We start from the raw sequence: 25,053 nt of genomic DNA on the forward strand, positions 1-25,053 counted from the left end.
ATTACTTATTCTACATGGTCCATGCTACRGCAGAAGAACTAGAGAGACACAAATGTCAGCTATGCTAAAAGCGATGGGAACAAGGTGAGGAAGGGACAGGCTGCTTGGGAGAATTATAGGAATGCAGTCAGAGTATGTAGAGATGCTGCGAGGAAGGCTAAGGCCCAGCTGGAATTGAGTCTGGCAAGGGATGTCAAGGACAACAGGAAGGGCTTCTTCAAATACATCAGCAGCAAGTGGAGGACCGGGGAAAATGTGGGCCTGCTACTGAATGGGGCGGGGGCCTTGGTGACAAGGGATGCAGAGAAGGCAGAATTACTGAATGCCTTCTKTGCTTCAGTCTTCACTGCTAAGGGCAGCCCTCAGGAATCCTGCAGCCTGGATGTGAGGCAGAAAGTCTGGAGAAGGGAAGACTTTCCTTTGGTTGAGGAGGCTAGGATTAGAGACCTTCTGGGCAGGCTAGACATTCACAGATGAGGGAGCTGGCGGATGTTGTTGCCAGGCCGCTCTCCATCATCTTTGAAAGGTCCTGGAGAACTGGAGAGGTGCCTGAGGACTGGAAGAAAGCCAATGTCACTCCAGTCGTCAAGAAGGGCAAGAAGGAGGACCCAGGCAACTATAGGCTGGTCAGCCTCACCTCCATCCCTGAGAGGGGATGGAACAGCTTATTCTGGATGTCATCTCTAGATATATGGAGAAGAAGGTGATCAGGAGTAGCCAGCATGGATTCACCAAGGGGAAATCCTGCTTAAACAACCTGATAGCCTTGTAGGATGGCACGACTGGTTGGGGAGATGAGGGCAGAGCAGTGAATGTTGTGTACCTTGACTTCAGCAAGGCTTTTGACACTGTCTCCCGTAACATCCTCCTAGAGAAGCTCAGGAAGTGTGGGTTAGACGAGTGGACAGAGAGGTGGATTGAGAACTGGATGAAAGGCAGAGCTCAGAGGGTTGTCATCTGTGGTGTGGAGTCTAGTTGGAGGCCAGTGGCTAGTGGTGTCCCCCAGGGCTGAGTACTGGGTCCCAGCCTGTTCAACTTCTTCACCAATGACCTGGGTGAGGGGACAGAGTGCCTCCTCAGCAAGTTTGCTGATGATACCAAGTTGGGAGGAGTGGCTGACACACCTGAGGGCTGTGCTGCCATTCAGAGAGACCTGGRSAGGCTGGAGAGTTGGGCGGAGAGGAACCTCCTGAGGTTCAACAAGGGCAAGTGCTGAGTCCTGCACATAGGGAGAAATAACCCTAGGCACCAGTACAAGCTGGGGGCTGGCCTTGTGGAGAGCAGCTCGGCAGAGAAGAACCTGGGAGTGCTGGTGGATGACAGACTGACCACGAGCCAGCAATGTGCCATTGTGGCCAAGAAGGCCAATGGTCTCCTTGGGTGCATTAGGAAGAGTGTTGCCAGCAGGTCGAGGGACATGATCCTGCCATTCTCCTCAGCCCTGCAGAGGCCTCATGCCCAGTCCTGTGTCCAGTTCTGGGCTCCCCTGGACAAGAGAGACAGGGAGCTGCTGCAGAGAGTCCAGCGTAGGGCTACAAAGATGATCAGAGGGCTGGAGCACCTGCCCCATGAGTAACAGCTGCGAGAGCTGGGCCTCTTCAGCCTGGGGAAGAGAAGACTGAGGGGGAATCTTATCAGTATGTACAAGTACCTGAAGGGAGGGTGTCAAGGGGATGGAGACAAACTCTTTTCAGTTGTCCCATGTGACAGGACAAGAGGCAACAGGCAGAAATTGAAGCACAGGAAGTTCTGCCTGACCGTGAGGGGGAATTTCTTCCCTGTGAGAGTGACAGAGCACTGGACCAGGTTGCCCAGAGAGGTGGTGGAGTCTCCTTCTCTGGAGATCTTCAAGGCCCGCCTGGATGCAACCCTGTCTACCATGCTCTAGGTGACCCTGCTGAGCCGGGAGGTTGGACTAGATGATCTCCAGAGGTCCCTTCCAACCTTACTGATTCTATGATTCTAAGGCGCTAAGCATCTGTCAAAGGGTCAAATGCAGCCACCTCAGTGACGGGATGAAGTGTTTTGAACTCAGGACTGCTCTCTGCTTCATACATCCAGGTGCACAAAAAGATCTTTCTACCTCTTATCACCTCAGGAAACATGCCCTGCTGTAGGTACTTTAGAAATTTCATCTTTACCTTTGGTAYCTGAGCATAAATGTAAAGGGAAATATAGTAGTTTGCTTCTGAGCTCTGCCTTCTCAGAGAAAAGCCAAAAATGGACATATCTTCCCTTTGACGCCAAATAACTAGGTAGGAAATACTGAAATCACAATGTCAGCTTGAGCAGGGAAACATAAGGCTGTCCTGTAAACAATAACAACTATCTATAAAATACCAAGGTAAAAATACCAGGCAAGAGCAGTGAATAATTATTATGCAGGTAAGAGGGTTGGGCTGGGACTCTCATTTCATTGCCATTTTCCAAGACAGTCATACACCAGCTGCGTGTGAGAGCCTGCCTCCAGATGAATGCTTGCTGACATGTGGGTACTCCTATTCACTTTTCTTAACTGAAGATTTTCTGRGCAAAACTATTCTCTGTTTCTTCCTACTCGCACCAAGAAGTTTAAATCCAACAGCAGAGGAGCTACAAACAGGTTTGATTTACCTCTCATTCATACTCATTTCAGATTAAAGCAACATCACTACATCAGTACATTTCTATATGTAAAAGTTTCACATACACACAAACAAGAGGAACATTAGGCCCATACCACTGCTATTTCTAAAAGTGGAGGCCTACAGCCTCATAAACTTGTCTCCAAACCCCTTCCACGCGTCCCTTCCCAGCTCACCTTTTCTCCTTTGGTCCCGCTGGCACCAGGAGGGCCGGCGCTGCCAGGAGGGCCCTGGAAATAGGTGAACTGTGCATTAGGATTTGCCTCCTTATAGCTGACACTATTTTGCAGGGAGACTCACCAAGTCTCCTGCAATCCAGTTATTCTTGTAGGAAAAAAAAAAACTTAGTTAAAGCAGAACTTAGAGCAATGAATAGCTTTATGCACAAAAGGTCTCGATTAATGGAGAGAAAAATCTTTGCTCTGTCTACTTCAGGTCATCAACTGGAATTCACCTTAAAGTATTCATGAAATACATGGCTGCCCACTGGGATATCAACAGTAGACCATGCCCCATCGCACTGGGGCAAGAGCTGATAAAACACACATGGCTCCTTTGGCCCTACTTTGTAGCAAGAAAAGGTAATAAGGAGAGCAATAGCACAACAAGCACAATAATAGCAGTGCAATTTCATCCAGTTGAGAAGGATCGTAGTTCAGGGAGCTTATCAGTGTCAAAGCCAAAACTTTAGGATAAAATTCAGGCATGAAGATTCACCCTCTGCTAGATGTCTGGACATGAAAAAGGCAGAAAAGCTTCAGAATAACCCAGCTGCTGTAATGGGGTGTCACTTGGAGAAATTGTTTCTTAGAAGTAGTAAATAATCAGCATCCACCTTCACATCCCTCTCCAACTTCCCACTTCATCCACATTTACTGCAAGTATAAACTAGTCCTGCAAACAATGTAATGGGCACAGTGTATACAGTTCATTGAGATTCCAGCRCTGCACCTAACACAGAAAAACATTTCCATCTTATGAAGATGGTGATAAACACTAACTAGACAAATAGTTCACAGCATAGGTTAAACCATGGCTGAGGAATAAAGGTGACAGAAAGCAATGATTAACTGTTGAATCACCCACGGAGAAGCAGAACGAAATTCAGTGCACTGGAATCTACATTATCTCAGAGAGAGGAAGGTGTACGTTTAACAAAGATTAAGATTGCTAATGATGCTATAACTTGCCATTGGGGGGAAAAAAGATACATCTGGTAGGGAAGCAAACTACTTCCCAATAAAATCAAATTGAAACCCTGGCTGCTCAAAGAGTGAGAGTAAGGTGCTTGGGCACCAAATGGCTGCTGTGCTTCACAGGCACACTCTGATTAGACCCAGGCAGCTCTCCGCTTTATCTGTGCATCTGCATCTTGAACACCTGGAGGCAACCTGCCTCGAGGAAGCAGCATGCCTCCTACAGCCCCTCCACATCCGCAGACTCAAAAACACGCCTCCGAATGGGCCATCCCCGCTAGCAAATGGTACAGATGCAGTCTGAAGTTACAGGCTTCAAGCTCAAGATTGGCAACGGTTAGCTGTACGACTTTTGGCAAGTCACATCACTTTTTAGCCTCTGCTTCTTACTCCATCCTCTGCTATTTAGGCCAGAAGACCTTTGGGAGTGATGTCTCTCATTAGGTGCAGTTCCAAGAACAGTGAAAGAGCCTTGTGGGAACTACAGATAGTAGCTTTCAGATACAAACAAACAGATAACATGTTATTCATCTAATCAGTAGAAGCTTGCTGGTCTGTTATAAACAAGCAGATGAACAAGAGAGACCATTTTCTGGCATCACCTTGGCTTAAAAATGTTAATAGTTCAAAATTTGTCTTACGAAAACCAACCAAACACGAATTTCTGTTCTCCTTTCAATTTTGTAGTAGGAGAACACACCTTTATAAAAAGGTCAAGCTCAAATAATTGAATTTGTGTGTGTTTGCACACGTCTTCAATGGAATTGAAGTATCTTTCCTATCACAGTTAAGTATGTGTGTTTCTGTTACATGTATATTACAATATAAATCTTAATTTAGAAGAAGTGCAAATATGGATCCTCAGAATAAAGAGTCCAAAAACCACCAGTATAATGGTGTCCTTTCATGACATTCCAGCTAGCTGGAGTAAGTCCTAGCTTTTAGAGTCAGCTTCCACTCATTCCAATGACAAGYGTCTGGTCACTGAGTATTTGTCACATACCTGTTTCCCCTCCACACCTGGCTTTCCAGGGAACCCATCTAGGCCTTGTTCTCCCTAAAAAAGGAATAGAAAGAACCACCATTACTCAAACATGATGCGTTCAGGTTGCCATGCTGCAAGAGACATCCATATTCTCTGTTCCAAGACCAAGATAAAAAAAAAAAAAAAGAGCAATTCAAGCCAGCCCAATAGCAAAAGTGGCTAAGTTATATTTTGGATATGAAGAGTTCACACCTGTACCAAAAAAAAAAGGCTTAAGGATGTCTAGTAACAAAGAGGGGAACTGAGTTCAGTCAGTAGGAAGTATTTATCCCAACTTAAGATATAGCACCAAATAGCTAAGATATGGATTCAGAAGCCAGATGCTCTGGCATGCTGGTTTTCCACGTGGGTGTTCTCCTCTCGCCTGCTGAAGTGGGTTTGTGCAAACAAGACAAGGTGCACAATGAGAACACTGGGCTGGCATAGCTCTCACGAAAATAACGAACAGTCCAGCAACAACTCATTTCTACCCAGTTAACAAGGACCTTTGATTTTTCACCTTTGCTTTCCTTAACCTAGGGGATCAATTAATCTGTTCTGGTATGTCTTCAAAGCTAGAGAGTCCCCAAACTCAACAAGCAAACTATTCCAAAGCATTATTTTTTCTACCTGAGGATATTTCTTCTCCTCTTCTAAATTTGACTTCTTGCTGCAGCTTCAGACTAGTATGTCTTTCCCTAATCCCTTTGGACACAGAAAATAGTTTCCTTCATCTTTACAATAGCCTTTTATGTATTTGAAGACTTATAAAACCTCCCCTTCAAACTTTCCTAGACTAACTAACCTCAGTTCTTTCAGCTTTTCCTCATGGGGCATGTTTTTAGACCTCTGATCACTTCTGTTGCTCTCATTTGGGCACTTTCCATTTTTTCCACATCTTCACTGTAGTCTGGTGCCCAAATTGGACACAGCTGTGGCCTGACTAACTGTGAGCAGAAAGATTATTTCATATCTCACAAACTATACTTCTGTTTAAACCCCAGGATGATGTTTGTCTTACTATAATGCCCCAGCTCCTTTCTGAGAAATGGCTACTTTGATCTGCTGTTCCCATTCTGCACCAATGTGCAATTACTTTCCTGCACATAAAGTGGCATCTTGCAGTTTCCCCTTCTCAATGTCACCTTATGCTTCAGGGAATTATGTTTCCAGATCATTTTGAATTCTAACCCTGACCTCTGCTGTACTTCCAAGTCCCTCCCAGCCTTGTCTCATACTCAGACTGAATAACCATATTCAGTATTTTATCATCCAGGTCCGTGACAGCAATGATGAACAGATCAATGACATCCTTCTGCAGAACTCTACTTTTCTAGCTGGCCTAACTTGTCTGTCTAGCCTCTTTAAGTTAAAGCTCTTTGGAACAGGAATTTTCTTTTACTGTGTTAACTCAAACCTCTATAAAATAGAATGCTGATTTTCTTTTGAGTCTGCACACACTACTGAACACAATTGATACACACTGTCACGTGCAAAAACAAATTCTGCAAGTGTTCTACAAGAGGGTAAAATATTAGTCTTACTCTATTTTTAAAACTTTCAGGCATTTTAATTCTGATTAATATTCTACAATAACAACCTCAATTATCTGCACACCAATACTTACAGCATTATATTTAATTATCTCCCTTTGAAAAAATACATTGATTCAGCAAGTTGGAAATCCATTTGCAAATCAATTGATTTTTTTCTTTTTCCTCCTTTAGAAAGTCTATCAATCTTCTACCAAAAATGTTATTTCAAAATGAACATCCAAGGAATGGAATTAGAGAGCCCTGTATCTCACAGAAAATAGTAGAAAAACAGCTATGGATATTTTAATCCATTCTCCTTTGGAGCAATAGTTTTCACATTCATGAGAACACTTGCACTGTCTGACTGAACTGTGAATATCCTGAATCTGAGACTTTCGGCAGGCAACAGTCTGGTGAATTGCTGACAAAATGAGCACTATATTCTCTGGAGAATTTTTTAGCATCAATATGCTGCGGCAATGAGTACTTCACACACGCTGATTTAGCTGCCAAAACAGAAAAGAGTCAATATTCTTACTGCTGTTAATGGGGGCTGGAAAAGGCAAATGTATTATTTATACAATTGTATACACTAGAGCCATTTGAAAATGCTCCAAAAAGAATTGTGCTTCCAGTTGTTGCTTCAGCAAAATCTGTCATTTTAAATTTCTTTCCTTTTTTTCCTCCTATTCTTTGAAAAATGCCATTTAAGGAAAGCAATGTATTTTTTCCTAAAAAGGAAAAAAAATTGAAGAGTTTTATTCTTACATTTTCATTTCAAGACTCTGTTTCTTTCCCCTGTGCTCTAATGTGTTTCCTGCATTCAACCATGGAACACAACAGTCAAGAGCTGTAAGCAGCTGGAGGAAATCCCAATTACGCACAAATTTTAGCGCTGTTTATATTTTCTAACTGGTAAAAATTGAAATGATTTGCTGAAAATACTATTCCTCAAGAGTCTGTGGGACCCTGGCAGGATGAACACAATGTACAGACAGACCTGACAGCAAGAAGCCAGCTGAGCTGCCTACTTGCATGAYTTCTTCTCAAATACAGCTTCAGAGCTGACAAGGATTTACTAGCTAGAGATATGTGYTTATATAGTAAAACCAGTGCTTCACGACATGTTGAATTGCTGTACATGCCCAAACGAACGTGGCAAGCATCGCAATCGATGGCTTTGCTAWATGCCTTTGGTGGCAGAGCAGTCAGGCACACTTACCTCTGAGAAGTTTATGYGGTCTACAGAGAGCCCACTGGATGTGACAAAGAACACGAGACAGCTATCATTCAAACAGCGCAGTGGCTCTCCTACAGTACAGTCTTAACGACTAATACTGGACCTGGGAACCTCACTATAATAATTTCCACATTATCATTTGAGGTCCCACGGTATAAGAATATAACAGCAAAGCGTATTTCAGGATATTCAGTCTTCTGTCATACTAGGATGCTAGTACAATAGACCAGTTTCAGTGCACAAGYTAAATATAAGAAGCCCTTTTTCCCTAAGGCGGATAGAAACACAGGTTGTGTAGGTGTCAGTACTCAAGTTACAGATGGAGGGRCAGACAACGAAATATTTGGCCCGCCACATTAACGCCCACTGTTTGCACAGTAGTCCCAACTGCTGGAAGTTAAAGCAATGGCAGTGACTGTTGTGAGAGCAACATCAAAGCGCAGTAAATCAAAGCAAAATTGTTGTAGCAGAAATCTTGGGTCATATAGCTGTTCCAAGAAGAAAAAGAAGAAAGAAAAAAAGAAGTAGGCTCTAAATTTTGCATATTCCAATAATGAAACAAACCTCAATTCACTTTTTTCATACTTTAATCTTTCTCTAGCTTAGTCAGCCATCTGCCCACTCACTGCTCCAACTTCCTCTCCATCACGGTGATGTCAGAAAGATATATTTTCTTCCAGAAGCCAAATATTCTAGCAGATTAGACAACCTTGCCGCAGGAAAARCAGTGGAGAAACTGGTTAGACACAACACATTGAACCAGTCCTGCAAAGGGCTGAGGCAAAAGCATGAGGAAGATAAAGTAATATCCAGCACTTTGCTGCAGCTGCAGTGGTGAGAATAGGTAATATGAAATACAGTCCTACCTACTTTATCATAAACAACAAAGCGGATTGGGAACAAACACCTCAACACACAGCGAAGCAAAACGCTGTATCCCACACTAAGGGTGTATTGATCATTTGTGCCAGCATGTGCAAGCTGGGTGTAAATCTCCAGGTTTCTTCTCCACAAGGAAATGGAGAGTGAGAAATGGGAAGAAGGTCAAGTTAGCAAGCTAATAACTCCCTCCCCTGCACAAACACATACAGCCAGATCTCGCTAAAGACAGCTTGAACACAGGCAAACCTGCCAGGTCAGCACTGAGATAGTCCTATCTCAGGACAGATTTGGGATAYAGGCGAGACAATCCATCGCTCAGTGCTGCAAACTACTTGAGCTGGCAAGATGGCCCTCCTGCCTGTGTTGTCTGAGTGAGAAAACGGGCTACTTGTGTCGGCCAGAGAGACTGGCTCTGCCCCATCTCCCTCAGCTTGCTGGGACAGCACCAGACTAGCACCTGTTTCTCCTTATGGGGGCAGCAAAATGTATCTTTCCAGGCACTTTTGAGAAGCAGCAGAATGTCTGCATCAGAAGTGCATCCGAGATCTCTTTGAACACAAGGAGCAAACGGAATAATGAAAGGATTTGTACCTGCCCAGCTCTCTTTTAAAGCCTTATTTCAGGTATAACAGGCATTTGGCCTCTTTCCTGTAAAATCATGTTCAATGATTTCTACCTATTGCACAGAAACACTGTCGGGCAGTTGTAAACTGGAACAGTCACAGCCTGCTTTAACTTCCACCAAAGGCTTAAGGCTGCCTTTGCTGCCTGGACTGGACTGAGGACACTTTCTGTGTTATCACACTACATGCAGCTTTCCTCTCACTAAGTACAGGGCAGTGGTTTCTGCACTCAAGTGAGTGGCAGAGAACCACCAAATTGCTACTTGATTAATCCAATAGTTCAAAAACCACCTCTGCTCCTACATCTAATCACAGAGCCCTGTGCTAAAACACACACACACACACACAAAAAAAACAAAAACAAAAACAAAAAAAAAACCCACAGGTATTCTCAGAGAAGAGAGAGTAGAAAACTGGGGAGCAGCACCAGTTCAATGAAGCCTTTAGCAGAGAAAGTACCTGGTACTGATTCAAAACTGACTTACAGTGATGGGAGAAGACAGGAATATAGGAAGCTGGATATTGTGAGAAAATAGCAGTGCAATGGGGAAACATTGCATTTGGAAGTGGTTGTCAGTGGTCACTCACAGCTCCCAGGTGGTGTGCTGTGTTGACACCCCACTAGTTGTTGTCAGTGACATCCCTTCACCTTGTCCTTCCTTTCTCTTCTCCCTGGCTGGCTATACACAAAGACAGACCTGTTGATGGTGTGCTTGGACAGACCTGCACTTCCATGGGAGGTCACTCCTGACAGCACTGGGAAGCTCAGAGCAATGCAGAGACTCCCCACCACCACCACCACCACCATTCACCTCCAAAGCCTGGCAGCCCTCCCCACCTAAAAAGCCAAGGGTGAAGAGGAAGAGCAGCTTGGCTTTTCCTAGCTCATGGCCAGTCGTAGTATTACCTTGTCTCCTCGTGTTCCCTTTTCTCCTCTTTCTCCTTGTAGACCCTAAAAATAACAGCAAAAGAGATTATAAAGCTTAATCCAAGGAGCAACATAATTACCCTCATCTAAGGAGGAGCTAGTTTAGTCACCAATCCACTGGTCGTGTCTGCACAATCTATTCAAGCTAATGTTAAAGACTTCTGTATTGCTAGTTCTCAAACTTGGCCACAAACATTGTCTAAGCAGACTTTCAGTGAGGGGGTGAYTTGTGGGCCCAAGAACATCTGTAATACTGTATTGCCATCAGACACATGTCCTTCCCACTAGCAGCAATGAGGAGAGGCAGGGAACACACCGCAGCAGCAGACATTCTGGAAACCACCCACTGCTCTGTATTTTTCATGTGCTCATAAACAACRGGAACTTAGGTAGATTTTTCCATCAATGTTGTCTTCTATTGCATAAGCAAGAAAGAATGCCCATTCCTGGTGGGTTTAAATACAGTAGCTAGGCAGAAAATACGTATCCCTGAGAACTGACAAATACTGATTAATCTCTGTGCTGGGAGCCCAAGCTTATTTCTGAACTGTGAATCAAATGCCGGAGCTCATCTGAACTGTGTAATTCAGGTTCTTCCAGGTACACACAGCCATTTGCTGGGGCTTAGTTTGATGAAGGATAGCACAGGCAATCAACTCAATGAGCAAGCATGGATTTCACCTTCCCTTGGTACACACCTTGCACTTTACCTTTATTGTAGCAACTAACTAGTATATATAATCAGATAAATATGCTCAGTCAACAGCAAGCTCCTCAAAACTGCCAAACCTTAAACATTTCCTATTCTAGTACATTTGTATTTTAAATTGTAGTTTACACTATAGTGGAGGTTCACCTCCAAGTTAATGAGAACTTCCTGCCTGGACTTATTTAGTCCATAGGATGATTTAGTTAATTGTTCAGATATTCAGGACTTAAACCATGAGTGATGGTGAGTGAACTCTGCACTGCCCTGTCCATCTTTGATGACCTAAACTGAGCCTGTACCACTTCTYACGTGGCAAAACAATAATCTCACTACTTCCAAAAAGCAGATGGGAAGAGATTTAGAATATGATTCCTTTAATGCACTAGTAACTGTGAGACCCTCAGGTACACTGACTGGATGATTATAGCCTTGCTGCTCACCAGCAACCCAAGCCAAATGTCAGTCTGATGATGGAAACGAATAGGACGTTCAGTAACAGTGCACCATGAGTGCTACACCGAATGCTTTGCTTCTCACATTAAAAAAGTGACTTACGGAGCAGGAAGGAAGCATTCCAACAACCTTGTCCATTTTTCTCATTAATAARACAAAGCTGTATTGCAGAGGCAGGTAATGCCACCCCCTCATTCATTTCAGGTCTTTCAGGTCTAATATAATTCAGCCTTACACTAAGCTAAACAGCACACACCTGGACAAAGGCAAGAGCGCGTAAGCTGTTTTGAAAACATTGGGCCTCTTTGTAGCAAGTTGTAAAGCAAGAACTTGGCCAGCACAAGGAAATCTTTCAGTGCATGAGCATGTCTGGTATGCTGCTGAAGTACACTGACGTACAGTCAGGTCACTAAGCCTCAGGAAATCCAATAAGCCTTTACAACGCCAACTTAAAGGTTACCTCCATTACCAAGGTGAGACCACAAGACAGAGATGCTAACTGGATAGCCATCTGATTTATTCTGGTCTTGCTGTCTGTTAAAGGTAGGTTTGTTTCCTGAGTTCAAAGCGCTATACCCTGATAGTTTTGAAAACATGATTGGAACCCTGCTGAGAGGTGGCATTTTTTGCTTGGTGTTATGATGAAACTTTCAAGCAACCTAGAAATGGTGCATCAACATAAACCAAAGCTGTAACGCAGTTCATTACAGCAGGAACATCAGAAAGTCCTTAGCTGTTATCTTGGTAATCAAGTCATTTCTGCAGATAGTTTTCTACTGGCGAGACATCTGTTCTCATTTTAAAAAGTGAGAAAAAAACTCAGTGAACTCAAAAAATGGCACTATTTGGACATAGTAGAGATAAGTGGTCACACATATCTTATACCACTTAATAAAAGACATAGGTGGCAGACACATTGAAGAAGAAAAGAAGAAAGTTTCCAGACTGCCAAAATGTAATAGGAGAGTAATGACTTACCGGCGCTCCTACATAGCCTTTAATTCCTGGAGGACCCTGTTTTCCTTCAGATCCCTGGTAAGGAATTCAGACACAATAGAACAACAGAAACCATTTCATGTTAAAAATAAGAACAAAATAAATCAGTCAGAAATAAAGCTTGCATCTCCTCGACTTACAGCAAGCTGTAGAGGCTTCTCGACTGCCTTAGGGCTACTACACAAAATGCACAACTTTCCCAAAGTTACACTCAAATATCTTCTTTTGTTCAGGCATTAGTGGTTACATCAAGTTATTCAGTTTTACCATTCYGCTTTCAGCCTTGCCCTATAAAGGCAAACTGACACATGCAAGCCCCTATGAAGGCTGTTTCAGAAGTTTTGGTAATGGCAGTAGTTGCATTCCTTTGTCATTTCCCTGCCTGGTGCGTATATATGATGATTGGGCTTGGTCTTACCTCCTCAACTTGGTGTTACTGGAATAAAGTGCTGGCATATACTGCTACAAACTACACAGCAAAAGCAGTGTCCAACGAACCACAGACTTCAGATGTTAACGGCTAWTTTGAAGACTCAGTGAAAAGCAACAGATCAGAACTACATTCTCCAARTATATTTAAGATATAAAAGAAAACATTTTCCACACCATTCAGAAAAATGCAWAGGAAATAGCAGTCCTTCAGCTGGTAGCACACTGAATCTTCCACTCCTACAGAGGGTTAACTGAAACGCAGAGTGCTATTTCTGCATGCCTACAGTACCTGCAGATGGTCTGGATCCTCTGCTGAACACTACCAGCCCTCCAAGAAATCCAGAGCAGACAGCCTGGTGGCCATRTAAATTCAATAGGCCCTGTAAGATCATCTACTTCACTGTTATTTTGTTACTTACTTCACTTTCCTTTTTTTCCCTCTCTAGTTAACTCCTGTATTGGGATGCCCTAATGGATAGGGCTTCAGAAAGAGATGAAAATTTTATTCTTAAATGATTGTGGGGTTTCATATTGATTGATATTTTATATTAAAACAAACAAACAAACAAAAAACAACCCTAAAATCCAACATTTAAAATGCAAGGTGTGTTTGCAATGAACTCTCAGCAGAAACCGGGCTTTGTGTCCAAATGCAAGTGGCCAGGAGGTTGGTAATGTCATGCACGCTGTTTACATTTGCTTAGACCAAGTGACAATCTCATTTGAAATGGTTGTTAAGCACAGATCTGGCAGGCTGACTAGACAGTACTTGGCAAGTATTTCATCATGGTTTTAAGCAGAACAATTCCAAAGCTATCCCTCTCCTTCTACCAGAGAGGATTTTACTTTTTAAAGACACCAAAAGGCTGGATGAAACTCTGCCCCGAAGCTTATGAGTAGTTTATCAGTGCAACTGTAAAGCGGCTGAACTCACRTTCAGCACGGAAGTGAACCACGCCACAGCCTCACGGGGAGATTCACAAACTCAGCATCATGAAGCAGAGGTGGGTTTAGGTTTACATATAGACAACACAAATGGCTGTGGGGTCTCTACACCGTTAGGCACCTGAGGACTTGCAGGCAGCGCAAGTCTTCTACTGGCAGAGGGAGAGGAGTGGGCACATCCTTTGCCTTCAGCCTGCAGGAAAATAGTGCTATCACAGTCTGGTCAAAACCCCTAGAAGAATAGAAGACTGCTCTAACTTGTCCAAATTATCAAAGTCCAATTCAGACTGTTACATAAAAGGTGKTTATAAAAGTCAGCAAAAGTTATAGATAGAAAAACTAGATTTGTCTGAATGAAAAGATCTGCTGAGCCCATTCAAGGCCTGTGTCGAGACCATGTCTGGTAAATCACTAAAATGTGAGACCTTCTACAGCTGAAGTGAACAGAAATTCGTCAAAATGAAAACCTTACCTAATACTTCATATTACAAAAGGTTTCAATTTTTGTTTTTTGTAAAAAGTACAGATACCTCTATCAGTTCAGTGTCATTGCAATGATAACCACTAAAAACCTCTTTAATTTTTTATTAAAGGCACAGAAAAAAAGAAAGAAAAGATTGTGTATTAGCTGCAGGACTGTATAGGCTAAAGTGTTTGGTCTCAAAAATTCAAGCTTTGTTTAACGGTTAAGTTAAGCATAAGTGAGGGACTTGTGATAYAGTCTTCTCTGGGCTATTTATTCCATTGAAATTAACCTGTCAGGCCTCACATATTTATTGTGGAAGCCTTCTCCACTGGCCAGTGGAAATTTCTCGCCATCCCAAATCACCACAGGATTTTCTGTAACTGGAAGACCTGACCTTGAATAGCACAAGGCTAGTTAGACAGTTCTTCTTTGGTTATACCTGCTTGTACCAGCAAAATCAGACTTCCTTCTTGGTGACCACCAAAATTCACCAGGGAGTCTGAGGAAAAAGAATTTTTTTTTACACTGAAGACACTGAGCAGGGAACAGTCTGCCCTGGAGATTTCACTGAGCAACACAAGCAGTAAAACTAGAGACGGGATGCTGAGGGCATTTCATTACTGTAACCCTTATTTATCATCCATTTAGGGTACCTCTGGGGATTAAAGTGCTATTACCAGAAGTCTGTAGTACCCTTGTGCTATTACCAGAACTCTGTAGTACCCTTGTGCTACTGGAAGTTTCAAGACACAGTTAATGAAGTCGGTAAAAATTGCTTGGCACCTCCTTAAAAGAAAGAAAACACCTACAGTTGCCACTGAGGCAAAAGACTGGAAACCCCTTAGCCAAGTAGTTAAGCAGTTGGCCGAATTTCTTGAGGAGCACAGAGAGCCCTTGAACCACCRAGCGTGCACCGCTCTTGCCTGGCTCCAGGCAAACGAAGATGGATCGAGCCAGGAAGAACCGCATCCCAACCGAATAGAGAAACTGCAAGTTAGCTCTCCGTGGAGCCCAGGGTAGGACCTCAGGGTTTCAGAGTCACCRTATTGCTGCTGACGATTTTCAGCAAGGATAAGTGATCTGAGAAGAAACAATCATTACAGCAGTAATTGGGGATGTGACCTTCCCCAYCTCCAACCCCACCCATCCTAGCATGGCCCGTTCCACACCAGTGAGGTGGTTAAGTTTGATGCTGGCGGTAAAAGAGCATGCTGACCGTATTTTATATTTTAAAGCCCTGTCAGCAAAATCGGAATTGTTTCTTAAAATAGCCCAGTCCAGAATCCAGTTCAAGGACATTGCATGCGGTCAGTGTGCCTGTTAAAGTAAATAAAAGTCACAGCGAAAGCAAATGATCGTTTTATATTTAGACACACTAGCTGAGAAGCTGGGGCTAGCAGAGCTCAGCTCATCACCGTGAACGCTTGGCATTTAGTCAGACTGTGCACACGTTCAGCCACAACAGCACTTATCTTGCCCAGCCCATAGTGCTGGACAGTGATTTCTCTTCAGTGTTGCCTCAATACTTTGTTGAGCTATACACTCTGTTTTAGAGATGCCTGAAAATTCCAGTGGGAAACATGGATCATTTTGCAGGATCGAGCCCTTCTAGAGGTACATGCAGATGCCTCAGTTTAGTTTGGTCTGCTGAAYATAATGCTGTGCAACTTCCACCTCTGAACCTGCCTGGGCTGCGGAAAGCAATAAGGCCACTAGTAGAGCAGCAGATTTGGGGTTTAAAGACCTTTCAGAAGACTATGCTCCTTTGCATGTATGGGAGCAGAACTGGGTGAAGTAAATTCAGGCAGTCAGTATGCTGCTCTTGCAGCGGCTTTCATAGGCTGTCATGAGCTTGCTGTGTATGATGCCACTGAAATCCATTGTCAGTCTGGTGCATCATCCTCTTTCTGTATTATAAAGAAGAAACTGAAACCAGTTTCAATTGATATCTGAAGTTATCAGGGAACAAGGCAAGGAAGAGCTAAAGTTTTGAAAGGAGAATAAAGAATTGCCCACGACAAAAGCTTCCAGATGTAAGCATGTTCCCGACACTATGTTCAGCTAAGTATTACCAAATCTCATTTCATGAGCAGCTTGTTTGAAGCAAATCCAGTGRTACAACAGCACAAATTCTTTATCACTATGCTACCATCTATGGGTGCAAACTGAAGCTCCTAAAATWGATAGAAGCATAAAAATTCAGTGATTTTATTTTCCCATCTGTAGACTAGGGATAACAATCCTACTGCACCTGAGAGAGTTGAGAGGGCTTACTGAAGACATGAAGAAAGAGTTATATGACACAAAACATGTCCTCTTCTCTTCTGCCATCTCTACTGTTGATTGATTAAAAGACATTTCTTCTCTCTACATACCTTGCCTAAGTGCTGATGTCTTAGTAGGCCCTCTGATGGAAACCAATACTTAGAGCTTCTTCCTTCACCAGTGAGYATTTTAAGAGTCACAGAAAATAATTCAAGCAAGCTAGACACAAGGAGTTAGTGAAAAGATATACCTACCCATATAAAGTATAAATGGAAAGCTCACCTTCGGACCTGCTGGCCCAGGCAGTCCAAACGCTCCTGGCTGTCCTGGTTCACCCTGTAAATAACAATAATTTCAGTGGTAAATGCTAGTCAAATATAGGTTAGAATGACTCAAAATAATCATTACATACGGCTTTAGAAATGAAAGCTTTATCTGATAGCTACAATCCTGAGTACCATTATCCAGAGATCTGAAAATTTGTAGTGTGCTTTCCTTGCAAAATAAAGGCAAAAAGAGACAAACAGAACATTAAAGTAAATACTCAYCTGCTCCTCAAACACAGCAACTGAAGCAGTAAGAAATGAGTTTCCCAACTAGTGAACAGCTTATACAAACTACAATTTACATCTGCCAATTCCTTGTAGACAATGCTATCTCAAATAGTCACCAATAAGCACAATACATAGGAAAATCTGCAAGTCCTGATATTAGGTCATTATATCCCAGTATGTCACTGTCAGATCCCATATCATGCCACATGTGATGTAAGGAAGTTGCATCAATCCTGGAAGCTATCTAGGAACATCTTCAGCCCTTCAGAACTGGGAGTACTCYGCATAAATAGGACAACTGTCAAGTGTAGCAAGAATTAGGAACAGCATGATAGAGACAAGAAATTTGAATTCTTCTGCTGTTGTACCATTACTTTTGTACATGCCTGCCCTTGCAAAGAATCCTTTCCCCAAGTTCTTCCAGCCACAACCAAATGGCTGCCAAGGCTGCAAAATGAAAGATGAGATCTTTCCCCAAGAATAGCTAAGGCAAAAAGCTAACAGCCAAAAGCAAAGATTTTAGAATAACAGACCATCAGGACTGACAGGTTCAGCAAGCWGGCCTATGAGCTCTAGTGATCATGCAGGGGAAGGGAGGAAAACTCTAAACTGAACTTATATAAGATGCTGAAAAACGTGTCCGTATTTTTATGCCTCAGCTGAAATTCTGTTAAAGGCAATATTTGGTTTGTGTCATGTTCTTTTGAGCTAAGCCTGTGTGAACACTGGGGTTATTAACCTTCCCATGCTCCAAGTATTTAAACAGCATACGCAGRGAGTTAATGCCTATTTTTCTCACTCCTGCCCATTTGCTCCTGTAAGCACAAGATGGTCCCACACATCCACGCCCACCACCTCCACCACCAGGTAGCTCTTTGCCAGACTTGAAACAAATGGCCAAGCTTTGTGGCTGCAGTTATAAACCAACACAGCTGCAGCAGCGGGTCCCAGACCATGAGATGCCGGCCTGCCCCTTCTTCCTGGCTTAATGAATTGTAACAGCCCTGTCCCAGGAGTCTCTCAGGTCGGCTAATCCATATGACATCCGTGGCCGCTGCAAACGTGCAAGGGAGAACACTGGGGTTATTAACCTCCTGCCATTTGTTATTGCTGCTCCTAAAATGGCCATACAAATCCCCAAGACATGTTCCACTCAATACAGATTGATTTCCACTGCCTGGCTTACACTGAAAAGAAAGGATTACAGGGGAGGAACAAAAAGGCTTACGGTTTCTCCTTTTGCTCCATCCTTCCCAGGGGGGCCAGGTGAGCCAATGGACCCCTGTAACAACAACAGAATTATCATCAGCATAATATTAACATCAGCTCCAAGCACAAAGACAYGAGCAATACAGTGAGACAAGAATAACGAATGAGGAGAATCATTTCCACCCAAACATTTATTATTTACAGTCTCTGGAGGAGCTGCTGCTGACATCAACACACTATGGCCAATTGATGAGCCGCTAATGAGGAACTAGGCACTCTTAGCCACTTATCTCATTTAAAAATAAATTAATGTAAAAGCTTTGCAGCTAATTAGACGTGTCATATTTGAATCAGCTTAATATTATCTCCTCTCAGACTTTGTCCACAATTCCATTGTCTTGAAAAATTCCAGTTTTGCCTCATCAATAAATACTCATTTTTTTCTCTCCATGCTTTTACATCATCCATCCCAAACCACAGAAGCCAGTAGGCATAGCTATAATATATGTACGTAATGAGTCTAAAAGTAAACAGAAAAGAAGCCTTGAGAACTTGAGCAACCCTCATGAACTGCTCTACCCAGCGGGAAGCCAACCGCAGAGGTCTGAATGCACAAAGCTATAAAACAAACTAAACAAACAGGAAAATATACTTTTAAAAAAAGAAAAAAAAAAAAAAAAAAGCTTTCTGTGTGCTAGAATAAACAAGAGTAAGTATGTTCAGACTGGCAGCACCACAGATAATGGGGACTGCACCAAATGCAGAAAAAAGCCAAGCCTTGCTGTATGCACGTTATAGAACAGATAGAACAGACAGCGAATGGAAAAAGAATAGAAACAGAATGTGCAATCAAGTGTATAYGGAGAAGAACTGGCCTGGTGTTTTTAGTTCTAGGCACTGCAGTAGTTCCTATTGAAACACAGTTACAAAAAAAACAAACAAAAAAATTCAAATGGGAAGCAGATACAGACAAACTGCAACTTTAAGCTCTGATTAAATTAGTTTGCTACATTTTACTTGGTGAAGGTTTTCACCTTGAAATCCTGAACTTGTGATTTTTCAAGAGGTGCAAAAACCATCTAAATTCCTGAAATCTCTCCTACAAGCGGGATTTAAAGCATTTCTGACAATTGCGTTCAAAGTAAATACAAGTCTATACGGCAAGCTTGGTGTGGGACAATCGTTTCCTGAAGGAGGCTGCCACAGCACCCACAGCACGCAGCAAAAGGCCATCTCATTCCACAAGTTATTTAYGTTTGACAGAAAAAAGGACCTGATAACCTTTGACTTTCCATGTCTCATGCAGAAGAATTCCCAATGTTTCTGTAGGTGGAGGTATTAGCATTTCTTACACCTGTTTTCAGGCTTCTACAAWGTTCATGCCCTTGAGATCTCTACATACTTGTCAGACAGGACAGGAACTGGCCAACGGGTTCAAAGATTTTGTTTTTATTTTGCAGATAAACAGCACAACAGCGTAGTCTCCTTTTCCTAACATCTTGCTACCACAGACCAAGAAATACAGATGTAAAAGCAGAAGACTTACAAAATGGCCATATTTCACAGGTTTCCACAGTACCTTTACAAACTTTTGAACTTTTAATACTGTCATTAATAACAACTCAAGCTTACCTTTTCTCCTTTTTCACCTTTCAGTCCAGGAAAGCCTTGAAATCCTTCTTCACCCTAAAACAGCAATGTATAATATATCTTGCAAGAAATGCAATGTTATTCTGTGAATTAGACAGCYTAGTTATCACTTTCAGGAAGTCAAGGCCAAGTTCTATTACTCACTGTAATGATGCTGTTTTCTTAGTCACTTGTCACTTGGCTGTATTTGAACCAGTTCTTTTCAAGCTTTCCATCCAAGTGTCTACCTCTGATTGATTTTTTTTTTTTTTTTTTTTTTTTTTTTTTTTNTTTTTTGCTTTTTGTAAATATCATTCAGAAGGAAACTACATTTTTTCCAAGAACAAAACTAGGAGCCTGTTCTTGCTAAATAAAATGATTTCATCCAGAGAAACATTTCACTGGGAAACTCTCCTGTTGCCACCTTTCAAAACATGAAGACTTGAAATTTGAGATGGCCAAGTTACTACAAGAGAGGTGTCTGTTTTTTCYTGTATGTCCTCCTATTAGGCCAAAACATACACATTGGAAGCTGTTCCAGTTATACCTCATCAACAGAGGCTTCTCATAATTGGCAACTATTTTCTCTAAAGATCCAGAGTATGCTTCTGGGTTAGCAAGTTCAGTGCTCCTATCGCTGGTGCCCAGCAGCATGAACAAAMCCTGCGTCGCTGGACTTCCCCGGAGAGTTGGGCACGAGACTGGTTACCAAGGGAAGAGATGTGGAGCAGCAAGTTAGAAAATGCCTGAATTCATGCATATATTTCTGAATAAAGTTGCCTGTAAATACACAAGGACTACCTACACATGCAGATAAATCCAGGTCAAATTCTGGCACTCTCATTCTAATTTGAGCTTCTTTGTTTCCTTGTTTTCCTGCATGAGCAGTCCAGCAGACTTGCATGGATACATTCCTATGGCAAGGTTCTTGCCAATGTCAAAGAGAATGACAAAATCTGGCCTTATTTATTTATAGGTATATTTGGCACTTAGACGTTAATAAAAGACAGCATCTGGAAAGTATCTGTACTATATATGCAAATTAAAGTCACTAAATACTTTTATAATCACATTTCTTGCTAACTGAACCTTCATGAAGCACTTAGTTTGGAATTCCTAATGTAGCTAGGGGTAAAAATCAGGTCTGCTGTATTTGAATGGCTCCCTAATGAGACAGAAAACCCATCAAACGGCAAATAAGATTTTTTAGGAAATCATTTGCTCAAAGAGGTCAATATTGCTTGAAGAAGCTGCCGTTTCATGGCAAAGTGTRCAACACAGAAGAAAAATTTGCATCTTTTATTTGCAAAGCAGAGGAATGAGGTTAAACAACTTTTCCCTCTTGCTCTTCTTCCATGAATAGCAACTCTTGGTACAGCTGAATAAGTTAATAAATAATTGCATCAGTCAATAAATTTGAAAAATAGCATTCATACAGCCATACAGGTTGGACAGGACCTCATGAGGTTTCTAATCCAACCTCCCACTCAAAGCACTATCAACAGTGAACTAAGAGAAGGTTGTTCAGGGATTTATCCAATTAAGACTTAAAAACCTCCAACAAGGTTGCTCTTCTTCCCAGATGCAATTAGTAACTTGCCTTCTAAGCCAATGGCATCTCAGGAGGAGAAAAAGACTTCTTGCTTTTATCCATTTATTAATTATTCATTTATTAAGCAAAGYAGTCCAATTTTGTCCTCTTGACACTCCTACAAACATGTGGGTTTTAGCAGTAGCAATCTCSGAGCATCCACTGGCATTACCAGCCCCTTCCTAAGCAGGAAACTGTGCAGAAGCAACCTGGACTCTAGAGACACATTTAACATCCACGGTCAGCTGGGGAACCATCACTGATCCCACCAGGCAACAGACTAGGACGGCTCCTACTTCTGCCACTTCCATCAAGTCCCCGTTAACCCAAGCTAGTCAGCTGGTGTTCCTCACAAGGCAGAAAACCCAGTCAGGCTAAGGGTAGATTCAGCAGCTGCTTGAGCCTTCATAAAAACTAAAGAACCGTGTTGCCTATGTCAAAACACTCACTTTCACAAAGTAAACTCTGTAACTTGCCAGGACAAGCAGGGGAAGAGAGAAAGATGTCAAAAAGCATCAGTGCTGGTGTGGTTCAAAACAGTGCCAGAAGAGCTGTGACATGCAGGGATGGGAAAGGCTCCAGCAGTTCATATCCTTAACTCAGAACCTGCTGCCAAAGCGGCAGTGAGGATGCCACTCACTGCAAGAATCCTGCTGCCATCAGAGTTTGCTTCACTAAATAACCATTTTTGACCCACCCTGGCAAAAGCAGCCTCCTGATGTCAAACTGCATCGCAGAACAATCACCTTTTCTCTCCGTTTGTCAAAAAGATTAACTTAATCAGGTTAAACCCAGAGCATTGCGCTCAGCGTGCTGCTAACACCTACGGAAGTGCTAGCTTACCCGAAAGGGAGTCCGTTCCTTTCCCTCATCCCCCTCCAATTAGGTCAGTTGATTTAGTAAAAGAGATTGCCTCTCTCTCCAAAACTCGCGGACTAACAGGCTCTGCCTGTGCATCTATCCTAGAAAACACTATATAAAGCCAAAGAAAGTCTCAATTAGAGAAAGATAGAGCAGTTGGCCAAAGAAGAAATCACAGGGGCCTGAAATAGCACTGTTCAAGAGGTGCCTTGCTGGGGAGATTACAACTTCAGCAATTAAGCTCAGAAGGAAGGTAGCACATTTTCCAGGGCACTCGTCCCTTTTCAGGCTCACGAGTGTGCTGTCCTTTTCTTATCCACTGGAAATCCAACTTTTTTTTTAAATTCATCCTCTGTGCTGTACAGACAGCGAGCTTTAATCAAACCTTTCCACCAGGGKTAGTGGAAAAATAGACACATTCATTAGCTCACTGTCGCTTGTAAAAATATTTATCAAAAGAGCCTACATTTGGCAAGCTGAGATCTGAAGTAACCAGAGGACTTTTCTTGCAATAGGGCTGTGGAGTGCTGTCAGTCACAGGAAACTATATGCTGAGTRAAAGAGTGCAGGTACATACTACAAGCACTGAAGCTACATCTTTCTACAGTGCAAATGCCATTTTTAGCTTTTCAATAGTTATTCTGTGACTATTTAGTTGAATTACAGTAATGCCTCATTTATTCCCTGCCTGGGCCATTCTGTATGAATAAACACAGAATGACAGTCACTGCAGTCAAAAGCTCATTTTGAAATTGCAAGCAGTGAGTAAATGTAATAGAGAAAYAGCAGAGACAGAAAGCACATGCCAGCAAAACAGCTGCCAAGCAGACACGTTCTGCAACTGCACTGGGCTGCAGGATCCAGGCACCTCACTGCAAAAACAGTTAGGCTCTAGCAGTTGGCATTAAGCCCTGGGGAAGAAAACCTTATTGCCTTCCTTGCACCAACGCCAAACCTGCTTGTGCCACTGAGAGGGATAAAAATAACACTCCATCTCCACAGSCTGGCTGCGTTCCCAGCTTCAGCACAATGAGATTCTGCTGGTGACATGTAAACCACACACAGATGTTTCTACCATGCATTTCTATCATCACCCATCACCCACCTACTTTATGGATATCTGAGTTTTGAATACTATCACTTTCTGGAGCAACACCTGGTCTAGAAAAGGAAGGTGACACAGAACAAGCCTCCAAGGAAGAGTGGAAAAAACTGCAAAGGCAAACTGCCGTTAAGAATGGGAACAGAACYTCCTTCGGCTTAGCCTATGCTTTGATGCAGTAATTACACACTTTGGGGGTGGCCTATTGCTTTCTTGTCCAACAGTTTTACAGACAAAATCTTGAGCTTTTGTATTTGTTATGTAATCATATTTGTTCATATTTTATTAATTCATATTTAATATAAACACGTAATATGTAATAAACCTACGAGGAAGTGCATTAACAGACATGACAGTTTGGCTTACAAAGGTTCTAAAATACTAAATACTGCAAATTATGAGGCTATACCACTAGACAAATCACTCTAATGAGTGATTTGTGACTATTTTCAATTCCTTAAGGAATTATTGTAAGCAAATCAGGAAGTTTTTCTGACCTGTACATAAAAAGGGTACAGAGCAAGACCTAAGCTCTTGCTTCTAATTTTCCTGGAGTTTCAAAACAAGGTTTTCATGGGCCAYAGAGTTAATCTAGAGTGAAGGAACAAAGGAAATGACATCTCACGAGGGACAGGCAACCCTCAGCTGCTGCAGACTGCTAACTAGGGTGAGTAACCATAAAGATATATCCATTGTCTTCAAGTGCATCATCTACAATACTAAAAAGTTAGAGGCRGAGGTGAGGAAGTATGATGTACCAAGATAGGTTTCTTTTTTCAGCTTGCGTTCATCAGCAGAATCATGCCATTTCAAGATTCAAAGACATCTTCCACTGTCCCATGGATTTATCAGACCACGTCAGCTCTAGGATAGGGATCCCTCCAAAAAGGGCTTGTTCTTTTACCTTCCATTACATGGTCATCATATGGACATTTAGCTTGATTTGTTGCATATTGTCCAACGATTTGCCTTGCCTGAGTTGTGCTGAGCATCACTACCCCATGTAAAGATCTGAACATAATGGACTGAATTTGGACTATGACCAAATTATATCTATACTCCATGTAGATCCTCAGACCACTGAATGGACATAACTATGAAAGTACAAAGTAGGTAACCTAATTGTTAGAYTACATGCTCTTTCAAAGTGCAACGAGTCATACAGAAACTTTGCCATATCCAGACTCATTTYGAAATTTCTCTGAAAAGAAAGTGATTTAAAATAAAGGGAGAAAGTGATTTGCGAGCATATGGAAAGATACGGGGATGTGATAGAGCAATGTAGTATTAACTGATCCTGGAGGGACATCAAAAACACATGAAGGAATAATCCATCCATGATGTTTTTAGGCAATCTGCTCAAGTTGAGTTGCTTCTCTTTCCTCCACTTGCAGCTCCTCAAGCAGCTGCCAAGTTTACAAACATTTTTTCCAACTTGAGAACAGCTGTGGCCTATAATCACATATTTTATTTCAGCTCTGGGTTGTGGCCTATGTTAATGGAAACGAGAGCAAACTAAACAAGAAAATAATGGAAGAAATCAGTCCAAACCACATGGTTAGACTCTCATTTTCCTGTCAAATTAAAGTAAATCACTAGCCTTTTCCTTTAACCTWACCAAGAAGACTATAGAAGCTATATCATCCAAAGGTCAATTCTCTAGGCTTTCTTTAGCCCTTCTCCCACATTGGCCTACACATGTAAGTACCTCCTCTTTTATATAAAAGTGAGGTATATACCTCACTCTTTTTATATAAAAAGAGAATTTTTATAAAAAATTCTGACTCTG

At 42.2% G+C, this 25,053-nt stretch overlaps 1 protein-coding gene across 1 annotated transcript in view; it reads right to left on the reverse strand.

Moving 5' to 3' along the window:
* COL22A1 (collagen type XXII alpha 1 chain) overlaps window positions 1-25,053 on the reverse strand; it is a 237,215-nt gene that overhangs the window by 91,983 nt on the left and 120,179 nt on the right. Inside the window, exons 13-19 of the mRNA XM_085300726.1 lie at window positions 19,714-19,767; window positions 18,101-18,154; window positions 16,601-16,654; window positions 12,193-12,246; window positions 10,032-10,076; window positions 4,824-4,877; window positions 2,801-2,854 (exon numbers count right to left, since the gene is read on the reverse strand). Of these exons, the coding sequence (XP_085156852.1) occupies window positions 2,801-2,854; window positions 4,824-4,877; window positions 10,032-10,076; window positions 12,193-12,246; window positions 16,601-16,654; window positions 18,101-18,154; window positions 19,714-19,767 (369 nt within the window). The remainder of the gene's footprint in view (window positions 1-2,800; window positions 2,855-4,823; window positions 4,878-10,031; window positions 10,077-12,192; window positions 12,247-16,600; window positions 16,655-18,100; window positions 18,155-19,713; window positions 19,768-25,053) is intronic.

Source organism: Rhea americana, unplaced genomic scaffold, assembly GCF_003343005.1.
Source record: "Rhea americana isolate MKP2758 unplaced genomic scaffold, rheAme1 scaffold_0, whole genome shotgun sequence".
Taxonomy (NCBI): Eukaryota; Metazoa; Chordata; class Aves; order Rheiformes; family Rheidae; genus Rhea; species Rhea americana.